We start from the raw sequence: 22308 nt of genomic DNA, 5'->3' as shown, positions 1-22308 counted from the left end.
TACACTGTTATAATTCACATCAGCGTGACCTTGAACTTTAACCTTTGAAAACCAAAATCTAACTGCCTTTAACTGAGACATTTTGTTCACCAGACATAGGGATCCATGGGCACAAATTCAATCACGTAAACTTCAAGTGCAATCCCAAATTCCCTGATATCACTCACATCTTTTGAAAGTGAAGACGTTTTAACAGCTCTTTTTCTCACTGTTTACTTCTACAGACTAAATACAGCAGTGGATGCTGTGACACTTGATTAATTCATATTGTTTAAGACACTTTGTTATCCAAATTTTCAAAAACAGGACCCCCAGCTGATGACTGTCAATTTGCATTTGAACAGGCAATTTGATGCTTAAACCAGACAAAGAGAGGTTTTTGTAATTCTAATACAATCAGCCCGTGATCAGTCCAGCACATCCCATCATCACCGGGGACCGCAAACTTGAATGACTGATGCATTTTATAACATACTGACAAAGGTTCACACACACACGCACGCTGCAGCCTTTCCTGTGTCAGAAAATAGCAGCTTTGCACGCAGTTAGTCATTTCGGTTTTTACCAGTGTGTGATGCCAGTTTGTCGACCTGCTGTGCCAACTTAAAAGCTTAAGATACACAACCTCAAAGCCAAGTCACTATGAACTCATGAAACCACAGTTTTTAAATCCTTTAGGGATTCATTTATGACTTCCTGGAACTAAACCCGCATTTTGATTAATCCTCCATTAATATACACAAAAAAAACCAGTTCCATGTTGCAAGTTTGCTCAGACTGAACATCATTATATCCTGGGTGGTTTTACATGTACATGAGGGGTTAAGAGTTGAAAGAGCTTTGAAGCTCAGAAATGCTAAAAGTCTCAAGAACAATCCAATTCTCAATCAGAAGCAATATAGTTCAGTCAATAAACATATTGGAGAAGGACAGCAGGTCAATATCTGCATTACTCAACAAATCACGGGCAATGTGAGCACGCAGCACTTTTATGCTGTCGCCATACAAAGAAATAAGATCAGACAGAGTTAAAAATCTGTGAAAACAAAACTTAAAAACAAAACGTACTTTTTTTTTTCTTCCTGTCAGAGCAATTTGTATTTGTGAGACATGTAGGATGATTATTTGCTATAAGTTTGAAGGTCAAGCTGACTCGACATATTTCTTATATTATAACAGTGCTTTGCGTTTCACATGTAACTGAAGTTATCCATGACTCCCAGGAAATAGGGGAGGAAGAAAAAACAGAGGATTAACTCACAAGGTTGTTATGGTCATCAACAGATTCTAAACCAATAATTCTATATTGGACTTATAATCCATCCTACCAGGACGTAAAGGCGGGAATCCATCTTCTGAAGTAACAATCTGCAATAAAGTATTTAAGTAAGACTCATGGATGGACTCACCATCCAGTTAACTGGAATCTCTCCAGGTGCTTCTCTGGAATCTGTTCTTGGGTGGATGCTGGACTGGACCGAGCTGTTCACCAATACCTCACCACTGGGCAGCTTGAGTCTTTGCAAGTGTTTGGAAAACAGTCTGAATCGACAAAAGTTTGAGACAGAGAGCCACTAATTTTAGTAATAGGCCCTACTGTGTCAACCTGCTGCTTGAACAAAGCAGAAACTGTAGGGAGTCTCTGCTGATTGGTTAATCTGCACCACAGTATGCCACCTGATTGGCCCCCTTGCAAGTGTAAATTGCAGAAACACAATACCAGTTCAAGAATTAAACATTAGACATCATCACTATATCAGAAAAAGCTGAGAAGCCCCAGCCCACACAATAGTCCTGCACATTTAGAATAAAGAAACAAACTACCTGATTACTCACCTATCGCTGCAAAGGAACAAATAATGGTGAATTATAGTTGATCTTCTTTCTATAAGCAGGGTCAACTTATTTTGATTAAATTGGATTTAATCGCTGTACTGAATTCAGCCTGAAGACTTGCAAGTTTGCAACACAGTTGTTTCCTTTTATATTAAATAATGTTAAATGCATATAAAAGGTTATTAGAGTATAAACACAGTAGTTAAAAGTGTGGACCGTGGATTTATTTTCCTGCAGCTAAAGCATTAAAAATAAATGTGTTTTATGCCCTACTGTACATGTGTATTAATGAAAATGATTAAAAAAAAAAAAATGATTATAACAACAACAAACAATCACTATAAGCTTTGAAAACCTGAAGACTGCTCATTAATTCATCTGCACTGTCTGTGTTGACAGCACATCAGCCTGACATCTGCAGGCAGCTGCTAGCTAGTGTTAGCTCCCCGACAGGGACAGACTTAAAAAAAGAACCCACACTCTGATGAGTCGACTTCATGTCTCGTAGACACAGATGATGTCTCTTTCACACACACACGCACACACACACAGAGCTGAGATGAGTGAGTCTTTTTTCAGTCTACCCCTCGCATAGATGCAATCTCTGAATTTGTTATTTGAGATAATCAGCACTCCATCCTGAGTCACAGCAGTCACTCAACCTGCAGCAGGTCCACAATGACTAATTATTATCTAACAGTTACGGGATGTTCTTGGCTGAAGGCAGTTCATACGGCAGCTAGTACCTGTCTTATTTTTCAGTGTAAAAAAGATCATCAGGTTTCTGGTAACACAATGGACTATGTTGAGTTTAAGCTCCTTCATAACTATACATGGAATTTGAACAATCATATGGAAATACCTACAGTGTATAGAAGATAGTTGGTGACAGGGGAAGCACAAAGCCAAGATCTCCTCTGAAACCTCTCTAAAAAAGTAGACTCTGTGTATGTTGCGGCACCGCTGCCTCATTTGAGCTCGGTGGCCTCTGATCGCAAAGCCATAAACATGCTGCAATACATCCTGGGGTCTTCACTCCCACCCATGCTGCATATATCAATCTAGTGACCCAACTCACCTCAAGCTGAGTCTGTGTGCTCTCTTTCCAGCTGCTGGATGACACAGCATTATTGAAGCAGCAAAACATAGACCAGAGGGATTTTCATAAACAAACCCAAAAGTTATAAACATACCAAAAAGTACATTATGTCACGCATGTACCGCATAATTCCTGACAATTAATAGCTTTTTGTCAGGCCATCATTGCAAATAAGAACTTGTTCTTAATGATTTTTGCCTGGTTAAATAAAGGTTAAATAAAAAACTTTTCAATTGACTGAGTTACCAAGTTACTATGTTTTGTCTCATCTTGGCACATTGAATGTTGTATGTTTCATTTTAATTTGGAAATATGCTGTCATCTTGAGAATTCCCCCTAATCCTCACCTACATGAGTAAGAAAGACACACGTACATGCACACACGTAGACAAAACACATAACAGCCTTCCAACATGCCCTCCGCTCATAAGCTTTCTGTCATTTTAGTTTCTCTTGTTTTCTGCTTTTTTTTATTCCCCCCCCCCTCTCCCCCACATGGCTGCAGGTCGTGAATTAATGAGCGGGGTTGAAAAACACAAGAGGAGGGAGACGGAACGAGGGAAAGCTGCAGGGGAGGAAGGCGAACGGGGCGGGGTGGCGGGGGGGGGGCAGGGAGATGAGAAGACGGAGGGTGTGAGTCAAGACTTTATGATGTACTGTAGACGGGTTCAGAGAATTTGATGGAAATGGCACCAGCCGCAAAGCAGAGCTGCAGAGCTAACACGGTGCCACTGGAAACCTTTGAGAGAAATATAGCCGACTATTATGGCTAACAGGCTGTACCTGCAGGAGGAGCTGGAACAGGGCAGAGCAGGGAGCACTTCATTTTGGGAAAATGGCTGTCGAAGGCCTTTACCTTCATAAAAATATATTGACCAGCAGGGGAGCAGCTTTCACTTCAGTTTTAGGAGGAACTGATTGTTTATGTTGCTTCCAAACTGCAGCAGGGCTGACTCCCCACAAATAACAATCATGGCATAATCACAACAATATATATACAGTATTTCCTGCAGTAAAATAAGGTAACTCTTGCTGGCCTTAAATGGAAGTTGCTTTAGTGTAGAGAGCTTTATTACCCATAATTCCTTACTTTAGGGTGTTCATTGGGCTGGACAGGTTTAATATTTCAGTCTGAAAACACGGCTGCTTTCTTTTTTTTTTTTTTTTTAAAGCAAAGGCCTTGTCCAGTGAGTTGTTAACTTTTATATGACTGAGTACTTTTTCAACCATCCTGAGTCATGTTCACATCTTGCTTAAAAATGATCTTAAATCAATTTCTAGAGTTCATTAATTTTATGCTTTCTTGTAAGGCTGTAACTACTGATTATTGTCATCATAAATTAAACTGATGATTTTTGTCCCATCACATTTTTCTAAAACCTAAGGAGAGGTCAAATGTCCGATTTACATGACTAATAATTACAGCTCTACATGGTAAATAGATGAGAGTGTTGATTGCAGTGGTTTTAAAATTTGCCCTCAGAGAAAACTGTACTCTTTAGTTGCAGAACTTTTATATCTGCTGCCCTAATGGAATTTTGAATGTGAAGGGAAAATGTTCAAGCAAATGCAGGGTGTTATGTTGATTTTTAAAGCCAATACTTGAGGGGGTAAGCCTTGGAAAATTCTGTTTAGATTCACTATTTAAACTCTGCCTAATAGAAGTTATTTTATATATATTCAGCTTAATAGTGCAAATAGTTATTCTTTGTAAGGCTAAATCACTGTAGAACTGGGAGCACATGCAGGAACCTCATTTCAACCTCAACACTTTGACATATGAGAATGTAGTGGTGCCCTTTATCAACCTTTCCTGTATCCATACATCTACCTGCTGCACCATTTGTTAAACCTGCCAAGTGAAAATAAAAGCCAAGAGGAAGTGCTGTTTTAGAGACTGTACAACATTGAAAAGAGTCTCTATGTCAGAGATGCTGTCACAGCCACACCCATATAATTGATTCAGCATACAAACTGTATCTATATACCTAAATCATCGTTTTTAAAAAGCAGAAAAATAATCATGGATTCAAGCACTTTTCATACATGAACTCCTGACAATATCTGGAGAATTGTTCACAGTTGGCCTTTCACACATGACGCATGTTCTGACCTAAATGCCCCATTCAGTTTAAGTGAAGGTGGTGTCTAGGCCAGCTGTGCAGGGGAAATCATATACAGTACTGTAAATGTCATCTACATCCTCAATTGCTGCAAATTCTCCAGACAATGATCTGCTCTATTCACACGTGAGCTCAATTGGACATTACATGGAATTTATATTAGGAGGTGGTAGGGTAAACTCTGTTAAATAGCAGTTTCAACTGTCACGTCTTATTTAGGGGGAGCAAATGTTAATATTTAAAATCTAATGACACTCTGAATAAATTTGTGAATTTCAGCAAAGTCACGTAACCAAAGATACGGTAACTATTGTGCTGCAAATTTGTGCTGCTTTATATTACAGCAACAACATTAGCTGAAAAATGTACAACCTTGTCGGACCCTTACGAGAAGCGTGCAAAAAATACTATCATTTGTAACCTAGCAACATAGGACACATGAAGTGTGCACACAGGGGGTGCAAATCAAATAAATTGTCATTCAAACTTGATACCTCAGTCAATATGTAATGAAAACAAAATGTAACTAAATTTCAGAAAGCATGTAGTGATAACACTGACGGTGGACAAATATAAGAAATCAAAACTGACATGAAGAAATAGTTCTGTCTGTCATAAATACATACTATTTTATGAGAAAGTAGAAACACACACACACACACACACACACACACACACACACACACACACACACACACACACACACAGTTTCCATTATCTCTGTCTACCAGCTGTTAGATAGCCCACCCACTGGTTAGGTTGCTGTGGGCATCAACAGCGTTTCAGTGGCCCACAGCGTTTTAGATAGTCCCTACTAGACACTGTAATAACACTATAAACGACCCTTTGTGTGTACGGCAGTGTGTAAGTGTGTGTCCGCAGCCTTTTTATCAACTCCACTTTGATTCAGCCACTCTCAAGCTGCTCTCTGAGTATTATTTCCGACATAAGGAGTGCAACCTTTGATGTCATGCCCTGACATGTACTCAAACACTAAATATGTAACAGACATATACATCATACACACTTCCTCAAACTGTCTGAATTATTCCACATATTCCCTGAATTATCACTGTTGTTAGGTTAATTATTTAAATTTCTATTATAGGAGAATGTAGAAAATGCATTACCTGTAATTGCTGAGTCATCAGATCATGATGAAAATTAGGAAATAATAACATGGTAAGCTCCTTGATGAGGAAATGAGTCTGATTGGTAGCAATCAGCATAATGTAATTAGAGTGATGTCACACCTCAAAATACACACAAACCCTACTGACAAACATAGACACACACACTTATCACATGTACAGATGGGTGCCACAGAAAGACTCTTGTTTTTAACTTCATTTAGATGTTTTAACTGTCTGATACAGTTCCTCTCAAAAATGTAATGTGTTTAGAATGTATTGAATTTGTGTCCCTTATCTTGTTTGGATAAAATGTAATGGATGGTCATTGTTCACAATTCTTTCCAAACTTGCTTTTAGAACACTGTGGCTGTAAATGGACAACAATGCATCTGCACTTGGTCAAAATTGAGTTAAGAAAAGTCTGAAATTTGTGATGCCTGTTTTACACTCTAGCAGGAGCTAAATGTAATGAAAATGGAGAACAGAAATGCGGAGTAAGTGCGGTTAAACCGTGACATCCAGCGTTCAGATTCTAGATTGCAGCGCTCAGTCGCTCACCCCTGCCGTTGGCAAAGTGATGGTGGCCGCCTAGAACAAACTAACCGCTAACTGCAATCTTTTCGTTTTATTATTTTAACACGCGTGCAGACTTCCACTCGTGCCTTCAGTCATATTTCACAGCATAAAGTTACAAAGGAGGACTTACAGGATGTGTCAGTTACATAGTGTGGTCCCATGAAGGAAGATCAGAGGACAAACATACTCGCTTAAAAAAAAAAAGGACGATTGGTCGCTGCAGCTCCACAGCTGTCAGAGCAGCCTCTGCTGTCCCTCTCTCTTCAGCCTGGTGTTTGGCTGCACTTTGTATAAGAACAGTTTAACATTGTAAGATCTACAGTAGCTGCTAATGCTGCTCAGCTGTAGCACCGTGTGTGTTTTATAACAGCAGAAAAAAACAAAAACAACTATGTTGATCATCCTCCAGGCACAAGCCTGGTCACAGACACTCAATAGAGCATTTGAGCCAAGTTTGTCCGCTTTTCGCGTACCGCATTCAAAGATGGCGATGCACCATGACAGCCTCCGGTGGGTGCACCGGCCACCTATGTATTTGTAAACAACTCATTCTAAGCTACGAGACAGCTTTCATTTGTATGCAATTGTGATTAGACTTAGATGAATACGTATTTATGAAAGCAATATTTGATTTTTGCTAATAGAAAGTCAAATAATTTACACACTGTCCCTTTAATATAGGACGGTATATAATTTTTCCTGATTATTATTATTTTTCTTCATTCGGGGTAATCACCCTTGAATGAAGTCAGAAAATTATTGTATTATTACATAGTTGTTACACACTTATAGCAAGATAAGCAGACACCAAACTATTTCCCACTTGAATTTTGTGGTCTAACTAAGAAGGCTTAGGCCATAAACTTTAATGGATGCTACAACAGATAGTTTAGATCATCATTTTACTATTTACCTTTTTGATTTGATGGTGCGTTCAGGTACCATAATGTGGTACTGTTGGATTTGACGTGAATCGATAGTCAGTTGCTACCACGGTACTCGTCCCTAGTGATAGATGAATTGATATTAAGCTGCTGCACACTAAATACCATGTGTAGTGTAGAGTCTTTTTAATTATACTCCATCCCTCTGAGTTGGCTGTGTCCCACTGTAGCCAAGCATTGAACTGTCTGTTTGATTTGCTGTCTCATATTTTGTATTTGCTGCAAGTGGAATCTGTCAGTGTTTTTTTTTTCACCACCCCCATAACTGTATGACCTTCAGTGCCCTCTCGTTTATGACATTTTGTGTGTTTACGCCTCATGTAAGGTACCACGACCTATAATCCTTTCAACCAGGATGCATATTGATGCCAGATGAAAAGGAGCCCTTCGACATAGTGTGTGTTTCTCAGCCTTGGATTAACCAGACAAGTGTTAAAGTGGTTGAGGGAGTCAAAGGCTTCAGTATAACCCCAGGCAAGGATATGCACTTGTGTGTAATATGGCAACAATACACTGAAATCCTTAAGTGGAGTATTTACCATCCAGACAAGATATGTGTGGGTGCAGAAGATACTGCAGAAGAGTCTCAGTAAAATAACACACCACTGTCTATTAGTAGAGATGACAGCTGTTCAGGTGACATGTCATGTGTTAGTCCTCACCCCATCATGCATAATAAAGGTGCAACATCTCTATAGAGCACCTGTAGACAAAGACACATATAAAGGTTGTCGTCTTCCATCCATTTTCGTCTTTGTTCAATCTCACAACCTCACCTTTGCTGTGTTTCCTGAAGTGAGAGAGCAGAGGTGGTGCAGCGGGCCAAACAATTATCAAGAATAACCAGCTGTGTGAGTGTGTGTATGTGTTTGGTCCCAGAGCAGAAAATAATATCTGAACAGCTGTGGCATGTGTGACTGGGACATATCGGCTGCTATTCTCTCCCTCACGTTGTAGAACACAAACCTCAGAGAGAATTTAGACACAACAGTGCACTTTCATCTTGTTCATTCAATTTCCTTTTAAAGACAAAACATACACAAGAAGTTTTTTGATTTTCATTCTAAAACACAAAAAAAATCAAATTGAGATGATAGACACTTTTCTTTTTCATGCAGGTCAAACGGGATGGTGTAATGTTAAAGCAGTACTAAAGAACTTTCAGTTTTGGTTGAGTTTGGCGGCGCCTGTGGACCAAAGCGGTAGTGTTTTGCCTGAAGGAAGACTCCATTTCCCATGAACACTAGCGTGAAGCCCTGTAAATATCCTGCATTAAAATTAACAGAAGACATCAAAACTAAGTTTCTGTTTCCAGTGGATCATTTCAAAGTGAAAACACAAACATAATCCATTGCTAAAGTGCCATTTTGCCTGTTCCCTCCTTGTTGTGACTCGCAAAAGTGAAAGTGAAACTTAAGTGAGAGCAGGGTTCCTACCATGCTCCTCAAAGCTGCTTAGTGCCAGAGAAAGAGATACAGAACCCCTCAGGCCATGACAGAGGTGTCATTCAACTTGTTGTAAGTCGATGTATCATCACAAAAGTTATGAAAATATTTTATGAAGGTTGAAAAGTTACTTAGTGCTGGTTTAAAGCAGAAGTAAGCGGAATGTTTGTGTTAATATAAGTCTTAAATAGTTATATCTTCCGATAGCAATCACTTATATAGAGTGTTTGGTCTGAAACACGGGTCTGTCAGTCACTCTGCTCTGCTGTAAGCCGAGGAGAAAACTTTCCTTGTATCCTACAACCTTTATCCAATGAGGAGAGAGAACGGCATAAAGGGGCGGTCCTCTCTGTGTGTGCAGCCAAGGGATGCGCGTGCACGTGGTGACTTAGGGACGGCGGGGACTGCTAACTCCATCTGCTGACAAGAAGTAGCCAAAACGACCGGATCGCTTACTTCTGCTTTAATGGAAAAAATAACGGTTTGGTTTTTAATTTTCTATTTTGTTTCACAAAAAATAAAATCACCAGAAAAGAGTAATAAAAAAGGCTTTTGCAGCAAAACTTTTCCAGGTGAGAGCTGATTCCTCACATCACCAGTCTGTGGCCATGACTTTCAAAGATCGTTACAGTATGTGTGTTAAAGCATTTGCCATAAATAAATGATAAAACTTCTGGGTCCCTGTGTGGCCACTCATTTGTTTTCTTCCATTACCTCAGCAAACTGTCACAAACTCTTGCTGGACTTTAGCCATGTGTCAATTAATTATATCATTTTGCAATGAGTTAATGAATTTATTATATGCATAAATGGCTCAGGTGAATCTGAATAGAGCAGAATATGTTGATGTGAAGTTATTGCTTTTGTGGCAGGGTGAAAATTTTAAGACTTCAAATTCTTTAAAAAAAAAAATGAAAAAGAGTATTTGTTTAGAAATGGCTTGCTATTGATACAGCACTTTTACGCTACCATAACTAATTGAATAACCAACTTTTTTGAAAGAATAAATGCGCAGTAATGTAGAGTAGAGTGACACACAGACAGGACTTTGAATCACTCCTGAAATGTTAGATCAATCTGACCTTGAAAGTAAACTTTGGATTCATGCTGTTTAATATTATTTTTTAAAGTTCACTGTAACATTCAAACTACTCAACTGCCATCACATCACTTATAATTCTCCAATGTCAAGTTGATATGGTAAAGCGATGATGGCACCATTTTATTTCTCCCTCAGTATTATTTGAAGTGTCCTTCTGATTGTAGCTGTCAAATATTTTTTTAGATATTGGATCTGTGGAGCAAAGCTTCAAATGGGTGGCTACTGACCAGAATCAGACACTGGAGCAAACCAACAATCCAAAGGAATAAAAAGTCGGGTTGAAGTTGTCGGCTTCACATTTTGAAAGGCGCCACTCACAGAATGGCTGATGACAATGTTACCATATGTGGATGACACAAAAGGCCTTTGAGGTGAAAAAAGTTCAAAAACCTGACAGAAAATGAGCAGGAACATCTAAACCGGAGCTGTGACAGAGATGAAAGATGTCCAGAAACTGCCTACTGACCTGGAAGCCATTCCAACTTCCGACAGATAACTTTCTCTGTATCCTGTATATCTTTTATATTTATCTATTCTATTTTTATTCTTTTTAAATAAATCCTAAATTGTATATAGTATATGAATATTTTTTGCACTAGAGTATTTTTTATTTTATTTTATTTTTGGTATACCTTTATGTTTGCACCTGACACTTTAAACTGACCTTTACTGCTCTCGGCAATAAAAACATTTCTGATTCTGATTCTGATTTTCTGATTCAGAGGTTGAGAACGTAGCTACCATAATCACAAGATTATAGAGCTTATGGAAATCTGAAAGTAGAAAACAAATGGCATTTGAGACCAGCACAAAAAAGGTTGACATAAATTCAGATGTGCTTTTCTTCAAGCAATAATTCATATCCTGTTGTAGTGTACAATCATCCTGCATTGAGTCACATTTGGTTTCATTTTGTCAGGTCATTAACCAGCTTATAATGAAAAAAATACTGGAAATTACAAGTCAGCTCTTCGTGTAAGTAGCATTTCCAAGCAATTAAACTAAAAGTCATAAGTTCTGCTATTAGTTCCAACAGGCTAATCTGTTCAATACAAGACATAAAACAGGAGTTAGAGATGGAGGCTAAAGAATAATGGAATTTTCAAAGAAATGTTTCATCAGCCTAAATCACAAAGGGTGTAAGCAAGGACGAAAAGTAAACCTTGACAAAATGACACAATACCTATTCTTTGTTTGTTTATCATCCAATGAAACTGAACATTTTCCCCATAATTAACCTGAGATAATACACTGCAGATTAGGATTTCGACTGTACTATCACTGATCCTCATCCTTCACCACACTCTTCACTGAACTGTTTTTAAAATAATGTGCAGTACATCGTCACTGTCCTTTTATTTTTTACTTTTTGCTATTTTATTTTGGGGAAGTGGGAGAGAAAATTGTAAAAGCCTTCAGGTGTTTTTCCACGGATCTGTTATTGAAGAAAATGCCAAAGCCTTGAGGGAAGGCTGTGATTTAAGTGTGTGTCTCTGTGTGTGTGTTTCATCCCACTGGTTTTGTCAAGTTGAGGTCAGGAGTTTGTACTCAGATTTGTAGTGTGTGTGTGTGTGTGTGTGTGTGTGTGTGTGTGTGTGTGTGTGTGTGTGTGTGTGTGTGTGTGTGTGTGTGTGTGTGAGAGATCATCATCAGGCCGTAGCCCACAGACAGGAAGCAGAAAACTGAGACAGGAAACTGACCTAAAACTCCATGTGCTTCTGTTTCTGTTCTCTTGCTCTTTGCATCTCTGTCTGAGTTCGCTGCTGGCTTGCGCTTACTCACTTTCAATTTATCTCACTCCATCTCTTGTTCTCTCTTCTCTATCATTCTTCCGTCCATCACTTTGTCTGACACATACCTAGAAAATCTATAAAATATACAGACGCACACATCAGAGAACACACGCAGCTCCATGAACAAATGAGGCCAGACTTTCCCGGATCCTGTTCAAATTCAGAGACATTTGATCCTCACTGCAGCCGGAGTTAGACGGGCTGAACTGAGTTTCCACATTATTAGTGAGGCTCCAGAGACGTAAACATCCTTTCAGCTCAGTGCACATGGATCTGTTTCTCTCTCATCTTTGTGTTTAAAGGGCTGTTCCTCCACAAGAAAAGGTTAAAGACAAACAAGCTGTCATAGTTGGAGCACTACTATGAAACTTACAACCTGTGAATGACCCCACAGTCCTCCATCTTTGAAAAAAAGATTGAAGCTGGATGTTATGTGAAATAAAAATTAAAGCAGAAGTGAGTGATATATTTGTGTTAATATAAGTCTTAAATAGTTATATCTTCCGACAGCAATCACTTACATAGAGTGTTTGGACTGAAACACGGGTCTCTCAGTCCCTCTGCTCTGCTCTGAGCCGAAGAGAAAACATTTATCGTATCCTACAGTTTTTATCCAATGAGGAGAGAGAACGGCATGCAGGGCTGTGTGTGCAGCCAAGGAACGCCGGGAATGTGGTGACGTAGCGACGAGGACTGTTATGGTGCGTTCAAGGAAACTCGTATTTTTCCGACCGTGAAGTGGTACCAGTTCGATCTGGTACGAGTTCACCGGTCGGAAGTTACGATTGGCCTTTATAGTGACTTTCACCGGTAAAACAGGTCGGAAAAACACGAGTGGGTTGCCTGAAACGCTACAAAGTCGTAAGTTGTGACTTGAAGCTGTAATTTACGATTTCAAAAGCCTGCCTGGAACGCAGCATTAGCGAAAACGACCGGATCACTCACTTCTGCTTTAAGCTTAATATTACAAGTCATTTCAAAGTTAATATTTTCCCATTTAGAACAGCACAGGATGATGGTAACAGTTTTGTGTGTGGTCATTACAAGTCATTGGTATGATCTGCACTCTCCAAATTAATTATCAAAACATTTGTTTAGAAATCACATTAAAAAAACAACTAAACAAATATAGCTTCAGGACTTGACTCATTATTACTACATTTCTAATACATAAGTACTTATACGTTTTCTTCATCTCAATAACCCAGATGATAGTTGATGATAATGAATTACCTGTATCTATAATTAAATTATAATTGAATTACCAAGCATATGTTTATTGGTGCTAAAATGTAAAGATCTAGATAAATATAGGCAAAAAAAGAGCTCAAGGCCCTGATTGCTGTGCCCATTCCCAACAAACATATATATTTAATACAGGTTAGAAACCTTGATCAGAGACATGCATCTATATTTACTGAGTTTCTATGACCTCCTCAGTTTCCAAATATTTCATATCTATCTTTAAATAATAACCAGGTTTGGGCCAAATTTGCTGTCTGCATTCAGAGCACAAATGATCTCCTAAGATTCCTAACTGGGAGTGGTGGGCATGCAGCCTCTAGCTAGTTACATCTGTGGCACAGTCTGAGTCTGTGCAGGAAACACTTAGTTCACTCAACTAGTTCACATGTGCGGAGAGGCCAACTGTGCTGGCTCCAATGGACCATGACCCTCTGGCCCCTCAGATCTAGATTCTTCTTTTCTTTTTTTTTAAATGTCCAAATACAGTATAATAACAGGCACTGTGGAGGAGAGAATGAATCCATGGCCTTAGATAAGTACACACACCCACTCATATTCCTAATTCACCAACTTTCAAAATAATATCTGCCACTCAAACTATGAGGGAATGGCTTGGGAATTAATTTGACAGAGCAAAAAAAAAACATGCAGGTCAAACTGTTAAAATGCAGTTATGGATAATTGTGAAAGTGCCTCAGCCTCTGCTAAACAGACTAAAATCCATTTCTGACAGCCTTGTGTCAGGTTGTAATGGAAGACAGGGGTATGATAGAGGGAAGGAGAGAAAATCCAAACATTTAACAAGTGGTAGTAATGCACCATTATTTGAATGTGTCTGTACAGTCCACAACCACTGTGTTGTGGGTTGCAGTTTTAAACACAGAGATGTTGGGGTTCACAAAAGGGGTTCAGACCTTATGCAACTGTTGGACTCAAAAGGGGCAACACAACAAGTGAAATAGTTCAGTATTTTTTTGTTGTGGCTAACTTTCCTGACACTTCTCAATCAGAAAACATGTTGAGCAGAGTCTTCATACTGACATACGTACATGCACAAATCTCTCAAGAGTTAAATGGTATCATAGATCATGGTTTTAACCTCATGTCAACTGCAATACCTTAGTATTTTGCTGAACCCATAAGTCTCTCTGTCTATAAGCAGGAGACAGCAAATGTTTGTCAGAGATGGGCTGTACGCTGCAGGCAACGTCCTCAGTGGAAATAATACACAGCTCGAATTCTGTGTATTTTGGTTTTATAACCGGAGGGATAAGTGGTCTCTACATCATGAAAATGAAGTTGCATTTGTGCCATCCATACTTCTCTTCGACTTTGTGTAAAGGCACTTCAATAATGCTGAAATATTTCACCTATCCGTTATAAAAGGCATCATAACGAGGAATGAAATGGGTATCCAGACCTGCAAAGTGAAAGCAAAAGCAAAGAAAAAAGAGTAAATTGACCAATGCAAGTTGTAGAGCACAAATCTGTGCAATCATTAAGACCACTCACAGAGATCTTCAGAGATCTCAAGTACATCACAAAGCTTCATACTGTATGTTGGAGAATGTCTACAATTTCCTAAGTCCTCAAGATTTTTTTATTTTTTTGAATGTTTAGATTGAGAGTTGTTCTCTCACAGTTACAAACAATTAGATGTTTTATTTTATTTTAGACATGTTTCCTGACTTCTTTTCCATATGTTTGCACCTTGGGTAAACGCTTGAAGATTTATTCAACAACTTTGGATATTTTCCTACCTGAAATGTACATCGCACAAACATGGTCCTTGAGGGCTCAGTGGTTTATATAAGTTTGCAAACGTAATGTATTTTGAACAACTTCACATTTGCATGATTCAGCCCTTCACCTCCAAGTGGACCTTATTGCCTGTTGTGACAATCACTTGTTGTTGTGTAGCTCCACTTGAGTGTTCAAAGCATGCAATATAAGATTGGTGGGCCCTCACTGATAAATCAGATATAGTCAGTGAGATATAGCGTCTTTTGCACACACACATAACTTTCAATGTAGATGTGCATTCGGTGCGCTTGTTTTTTCGTGCATGTCCGCAGCAGCTCCATGAACCTGCTTCTACCGCCGGTGTTGTGTCAGACCGGTTCTGCTCCGTTTGAAAGGTGAAGGAAGCCCGTAGAGATCCTTTATCCACTAATAGCTAAAAAAAAAAAAAAAAATAAAATAAAATGAACATTTAAGTGTGACAAATCTGCAAGAAAGTAAGAAATCCGGAAGGGGGCAAATACTACTACACTTTATTTAATGGAGAGAGAACAATACCTGTTTTCAGTTGTAAACGGTAGGTTAAATGTAATCTTAAAAGGCTGAATACCACAGGACATTTCCTGCTAGTCAGCGGTGTAAGCCTCAAGCATGTGGTAGCCTCCTTTCATATCTAATGGGTCATAATAATAGTAATAATAAAGAGTCTAATTCTGGGGCGGTGTTTAACTCAGTTGGTATAGAGCACCCACCCCATGTGTTCAGGCTATAGCCTAGTCCTCACTGCAGGCGACCCCGGTTCAAATCCTAAGTGGCCCCATCCTGCATGTCATTTCCCCCCTCTCTCCCTCCCATTTCCTGCCTCTCTCAACTATCCTGTAAGCCCCCCCCCCCAAAAAAAAAAAGTCTATTTTATGTAATTGTGGGTCATTTTGATGCAATTATGTACAGGTACTTGCTAACTACTAGCTAGAGGGGTCCAAAGTGATGCATGTTTTTTTGGTCAATAATGTGAACATTTTCCACATGTTCACATACCACACATACCACCAAATATTGCGATTGCCTCGAAAGAGGGCTTATTGACAATTGACAAATTCACAAGGAACACAAGTTTGTGATCTCTGTGTCAAAACACAAGTGCAATTAAAATGTAAGGCTAAGCTGGTCAGATATGTTGTCAAATAAATAAATAAAATTATCTTTGAGATTGCTACTCCAAGACAATCGCTCTTCCACTGCATCATCATGCAAAATCAAGTTAAACACTCACAATTGTGTCCCATTCAGATAAGGAAGTACCTGGTGAGGTTTAGCTGGCACACAGGGACTTTACTGTTTGAGGCTTCTGAAAGGACAGCTTGGGAACTTGGACTCCAGCCTGGAATGAAGCGAGGCAGGGAGCCAGATGTTGAAGTGTAATACTGTTCAGATCTAGCCACACCGAACAAATGCAGCAGATGACCGCAGATACGTTGAACCTCAGACCTACTGGTACAGACAGGAACAAATTCTAAAACCACTGCAACTAAAGTGATGGTAAACCAATTAACAAATCATCTATTTTCATATTATGTTAAAGAGAACTCTGTAATTATCAAAAGACATAAGACTGTTTATTGATCCCAAACATGGGGAATTTGGTTGTTGCAGTGCCATACAACAAAAACGGGAAGAAAGTTACAAAAATATGCAAATATAACAGGAGAGAGAGAGAGAGAGAGAGAGAGAGAGAGAGAGAGAGAGAGAGAGAGAGAGAGAGAGAGAGAGAGAGAGAGAGAGAGAGAGAGAGAGAGAGAGAGAGAGAGATTCTGTACAGTTTTGTACAAAAATATATTATATATTAGAGGAGAAATTATTCCACCCTTTGTTTGACATTTTGAAAGAAGGGTTACATGTCCAGACACTGACCTGGCTACATCTGCATGTTCCATGCCAGGGTTAATCACCGGCCTCGTCTGTGTTGTGGTTTTTAATTGTTCAAGCTTCATCCATTTTTAGTGAAATGGGATCACATTTCATTTCTGAAGGGAACTGAGCAGTATTTTCATTCTGTAAATGTATTTGTTCTCACTCTTACATGCAAATCCATGTGCACTGAACAGCAGGAGTCCAGCTGCGTGGCATTTGAACAACATACAGTACATGTTAAACAGCCAACTGAAATCAACTGAGACCATGTGTGAAAGGAGACTATAAATTATAAGTTGAGGTCATGGGCTGATGTCATACTTGTCCATGATGTTCTCATGTTCCCTGACTTATCTCTTATTTTCCAGGAAATTCAGTTTCTTTGTCGATGTTGTCTGGCCTGAATAATTAATAGACACTCCCTTAATCCCAGAGGTTGACATACAGTCTAAATACAGCGTCACTCAGGGCACAGTGATGCTACTACACTGTAGCTTTAAGTCTGATTCCTTAAGTAGAATATTAGGACTGGCTTTGTTTGGAGCAGAACGTAGGAGCAAGTTTTAATTTTGCAAAGATACAATTCTCTAAATACACATGAAAAACAACAAATGGACTATTTAGCTTCGCCAAAAATGAACCAATTAAGATGAAACATGGCACAAAAGTCAACAAACTTCCCTTTTACACAGTCTCATATATTACTCCCCAGTAAAGCACTGAGTGGGAATTCAGTCATTACTGTAAACTAACAAGCCCGAAAAATATGTTGAACACTGTGAGTTTTATGCTCTCTGAAAGCAAACAGCTTGCTAAGATGAATCATCACAATTACATTAACTAGAAGCTGAATAATTAATCAGTGCTTTATGTGTGGGGGCCACTTCCACAATATGTACAAGATTGTGTGACAGATAAAAAAAAAAAACAAGGAGCAACAGCTCTTCCTTGGAGTTGTAATAAATTATTCATTTACAGATTTACTCTCTCTCTCTCTTGTAAGTAAAAAAAAAAAAAAAGGTCCTATACACACACCCATGCATAACAAGAGACATGTAGCGAGCCATATGTTAAACAAATTTTTATTAATTCAAATTTTTCCAATTTACACATTAAGGTTTACAGCGAGTTGCTGTGCAGAGCACCTTAGTTCTATTTTAAGAATGGATTACCATATATGATGTAAAAAGTGGTCGGTCACAGTAACAAACCCACTGAGAACTAATAGCTGCAAACAGTGATGGACCTAAATGGCTCAGCAGTCCCTGGTCGGTATGGAAATATAATGTCATTAGGTCAAGTTTAGAGTTGTGAGCACTCCCTGCATGTTTTGTGTTTGATGTGAGGTATGACCTCATTTCTTGTTTCACTCCTTTGCCCACAACTTCAGTTGGTTGGATGTGGTGACTTTTGAGTCCTGGTCTGAATATCATCTGTGCCAATTTATGGTAAAGACTGAAAAAAATGCTTGTTACAGTATCAATCATCAATCAGGAGTTACTAAGTTACCATGTGTAAAAAGCATGTAGGGGAGAGTGGGGCAATGTGAGACACCGGGTAATGTGAGACACCCCCTATATCTAGAAAACGGAACACATTTATGGTCATCTGACCATTATGTTTTCAAGCCCCTTCCATTTCCCCTTGGCCATGAAGGAGAGGACCTCATGATGCTGTGGAAAGCATGTTTTTTTTCACAAAAATATGATTTTTGCATGTAAAAGTAAATTTTCTTGCGGTCAACTTAATCAACTGTTGCGCCAAAGCAAATTGATTCAGGTAGAAAAACTTCTATGATACATGATGATGAACTACCAACACATAAAACGAAAGTTACGGAGGTAACTACGGTTCTATGAATCCCGGATGACCGCCAGAGGCGGTGCTTCAAGCACTGGATATTTCCGTCTTGCGCATGCACGGTCGAGTACCTATACCAACAAAGTCACCTGTGACCCTCACGTGACCCGAGGTGATAAGTTCCGGTGTCACCTGAGGATCGACTCCGCTGAAATCTTCTCGCGAACACACCAAGATTCCGAGTGACCAGGTGCTCTGGCGGTCATCCGGGATTCATAGAACCGTAGTTACCTCCGTAACTTTCGTTCTATGTCATCCCTCCTGACCGCCAGAGGCGTTGCTTCAAGCACTGGATGACCCATACCAACAGAGTCACGAGGAACGCCCCAACTCACCTCAGGAGCCCGGAGCAGATGATGCGGACTGCAAAACCGCCCCCAAAGGAGAGGGGGCCGCCACGTTGACCCAATAGAACCGGGCAAAGGTGCTGGGGGCCGACCAGGAAGCCGCAGCACAGATCTCACCCAGGGGCACCCCTCGCAGGGCGGCCCATGATGCTGCCACACCCCTCGTGGAGTGGGCCCGCAGCCCCACCGGCGGCTGGCGTGCACTAGACCTGTAACTGTGATCAATGGTGTCAACGATCCAGTGGGACAGTCGCTGCTTCGACAGGGCCCCGCCCCTCCTCGGACCGCCATGACACACAAACAGCTGCTCGCCCTGTCTCAGACTGGCGGTGGCGTCGATGTAGGCCCGCAGAGCTCGCACCGGGCACAGAAGCGGAGACCCTCCCTCCGCCGCGTCAAAGCGCATCAAGTGAATGGGCTGGTTCACGTAGGTGGCTGTCAGCACTTTGGGGAGGAACGCCGGGTTCGGCCACAACGTCACTCCTGAACCATCTGGAGTCCACCTCAGGCAACTCTCACTCACTGACAAAGCGTGCAGTTCCCCCACACGCTTCGCAGAGACCACTGCAAGGAGAAAAGCCACCTTCATCGACAGCCACTTGAGGTCCACCTGGGCCAGGGGCTCAAAGGGAGATCGACACAAAGCCTCTAACACCAGGGGCAAATCCCACAACGGGGCCCTCCTAACCGAGGGCGGTCGCATCCTCAGGGCCCCCCTGAGGAACCTCGAGACCAACCTGTGGGACCCCACTGTGCCACCATCCACCTGAATGTGTCTGCTCGAAATAGCTGCCACGAACACCTTCAGGGTGGAGGGGGAGCGTCCCCTGTCAAACAGACATTGTAAAAACTCCAAAATAACCGTCACTGAACAGCACAGCGGATCCACCTGCCTGTCCACGCACCACCTGGAGAACATCTGCCACCGGCACTCATACTGGACTCTAGTGGACGGAGCTCTGGCGTTCAGAATCGTCCTCCGAACAGAGTCACTGCATCCTAGCAGGTGTGGGTCGGGCCCTGCAGAGGCCACACCCACAGGTTCAGACGGGCCGGTTCTCGGTGCCAGATCTGACCCCCCAGCTGAGACAGGAGATCCTTCCTGTCGGGGAGGCGCCATGGCGAGCTGCAGCAGAGCCCGCGCAGCAGTGGAAACCAAGTCCTCCCCGGCCAGCAGGGGGCCACCAGCAGCAGCCGGTGACCCTGCCGAAGGACCCTCAACAATGTTGGCCAAATCAGCGGAAGCGGGGGGAAGGCATACAGCAGACTCCTCGGCCAATCGTGAGCCAGGGCGTCCTGTCCGAGAGGGCTGGACCCCTCCGTCCAGGAGAACCATTGGAGACAGTGAGTCGACTCCTCGGAGGCAAAGAGGTCCACCTCTGCCTGACCGAAGTGCCTCCACACCTCGTTCACCACCTCTGGATGAAGCCGCCACTCGCCCGGCGGGGGCTTGTGGCGGGAAAGGAAGTCTGCCACGGGGTTCTGTTCCCCCGGCAGGTACATGGCTCTCAGCCCAGCCAGGCGGGGAGCCGCCCATGTCAACAGCTCCGTTGCCTCCTGCAGCAACCGTGCCGACCTGGTTCCCCCCTGGTGATTCACCTGTGCCACTGCCGACGTGTTGTCCGAACGAACCAAAACATGTCTCCCCCTCAGGGAGGACCCAAAATGCTCCAGGGCCATCCTTATGGCCCGCAGTTCCAACACATTGATGTGGAGGGCGCTGTCCCGGGGAGACCACTGCCCCTGTGCGGTTCTCCTCTGCCAGACCGCCCCCCAGCCCCTGGGACAAGCATCGACCGTCACGACCTCCCTGCGGGACGGGATGGATCCCATCGGCACCCCTACAGACAAGAAAGTCGCTTGGGTCCATGGCGCCAGGGCTCGGACACAAGCCCCCGACACCCTGACTTTCCTTAGCCTGTGGCGCCTGGCGTCGAGGTGTAAGGTGTTCATCCACCTCTGAAGGGGGCGCAGCTTCAGCAGGCCCAGCGGGACTACTGCCGCGGCTGATGTCAGTTTGCCCACCAGCTGCAACACCTGAAGGTAAGTGACCACCCTGCCCTTCCTGAAAGATAGGAGAGAGTTCAAAATGCTGCTTACCCTTTGGGAGGATAGACGGGCTCTCATGCTGATGGTGTTGAGCTCCATCCCGAGGTAGACGACAGACTGTGAGGGCTCCAGCCGGCTCTTCTTCACGTTTACCCGCAGCCCCAGACGGGCCACGTGGTCCAGCAGCTGGTCTGTCCACCGTACCGCCTGTTGCCGAGATGGTACGCACAGCAGCCAGTCGTCTAAGTACGGTAGTATTTTCAGCCTCTCCGCCTGGAGCGGTGCGAGGGCTGCAGCCACACACCTGGAGAAGACCCTCGGGGAGAGGGACAGTCCGAAGGGCAGCACTCGAAACTGATAGTGCTGCCCTTGGAAGGCGAACCTCAGGAACTGTTGGTGCTGAGGTGCGATGGGCACGTGGAAGTACGCGTCCCTGAGGTCCACCAGCGTACACCACTCCCCGAGGGCCATCACCCTGACCACCTCTGCCGCGGTGACCATGCGGAAAGGTAGGACCTTGAGATACCTGTTGAGCAGCCGAAGGTCGAGGATAGGCCGAAACCCCCCATCCTTCTTGGGCACCAGGAAATAGTTGGAATAAAAGCCCCCCGGCTGTTGATCTGGATCCACCCGTACGATTGCGCCCTTGGCCGGGTCCCGGATGATGGTCCAGCGGACCCGGCCGTTTGTTGGAGGCCGGCGGCCGAACTGCAACTTGTACCCCTGGGTAAGGGTGGCGATTACCCAGGGGTCCGGCGTGCACGCAGCCCAGTATTTGAGCTGCCGCCGGGAGAAGCAGCGGACCGCCGGCCCTGGGGAGTCAACGTTTGTTGCGGCCCCCACCCCTAGGAGGACGGGGGCCGGACCTGAAGCCCCTGTGTGGTCCCGGGGGCGGGCCCTCAGGGACACGAAAGGCTCGAAATGGCTGCCGCGGGTCTGGCTGGCGGTTGCCCGAGCTCGCCGAAGGATGAGGGCGATGGTGGTGGGCTGGCGTAGCTGGTCTCGGCCTGCCTGAGGCTGCTGCGCTCCGATGCAGCCCCGCCAGCTGCTGCCGGGTCTGCCCTGCCTGTGCCGTCCGCTCCAGGGCCTCCATGGCCGCCGGCCC

At 42.7% G+C, this 22308-nt stretch overlaps 1 protein-coding gene across 1 annotated transcript in view; it reads left to right on the top strand.

The window, feature by feature from the left end:
• Positions 1 to 16458, top strand: part of LOC311005246 (semaphorin-4E-like) — a gene marked incomplete at both ends in the record, with an annotated part of 69301 nt that extends 52843 nt beyond the window's left edge. The window contains one exon of the mRNA XM_083997602.1: positions 16327 to 16458. Coding sequence (XP_083853728.1) covers positions 16327 to 16458 — 132 coding nt within the window. The remainder of the gene's footprint in view (positions 1 to 16326) is intronic.
• Between the last annotated feature and the right edge of the window lie 5850 nt (positions 16459 to 22308).

The sequence above is a fragment of the Trachurus trachurus genome (genome assembly GCF_905171665.1).
Source record: "Trachurus trachurus genome assembly, chromosome: 22".
Lineage (NCBI taxonomy): Eukaryota > Metazoa > Chordata > Actinopteri > Carangiformes > Carangidae > Trachurus > Trachurus trachurus.
Note: the sequence above shows the minus strand (reverse complement) of the source record. Positions and strands in the feature narration are given on the sequence as shown.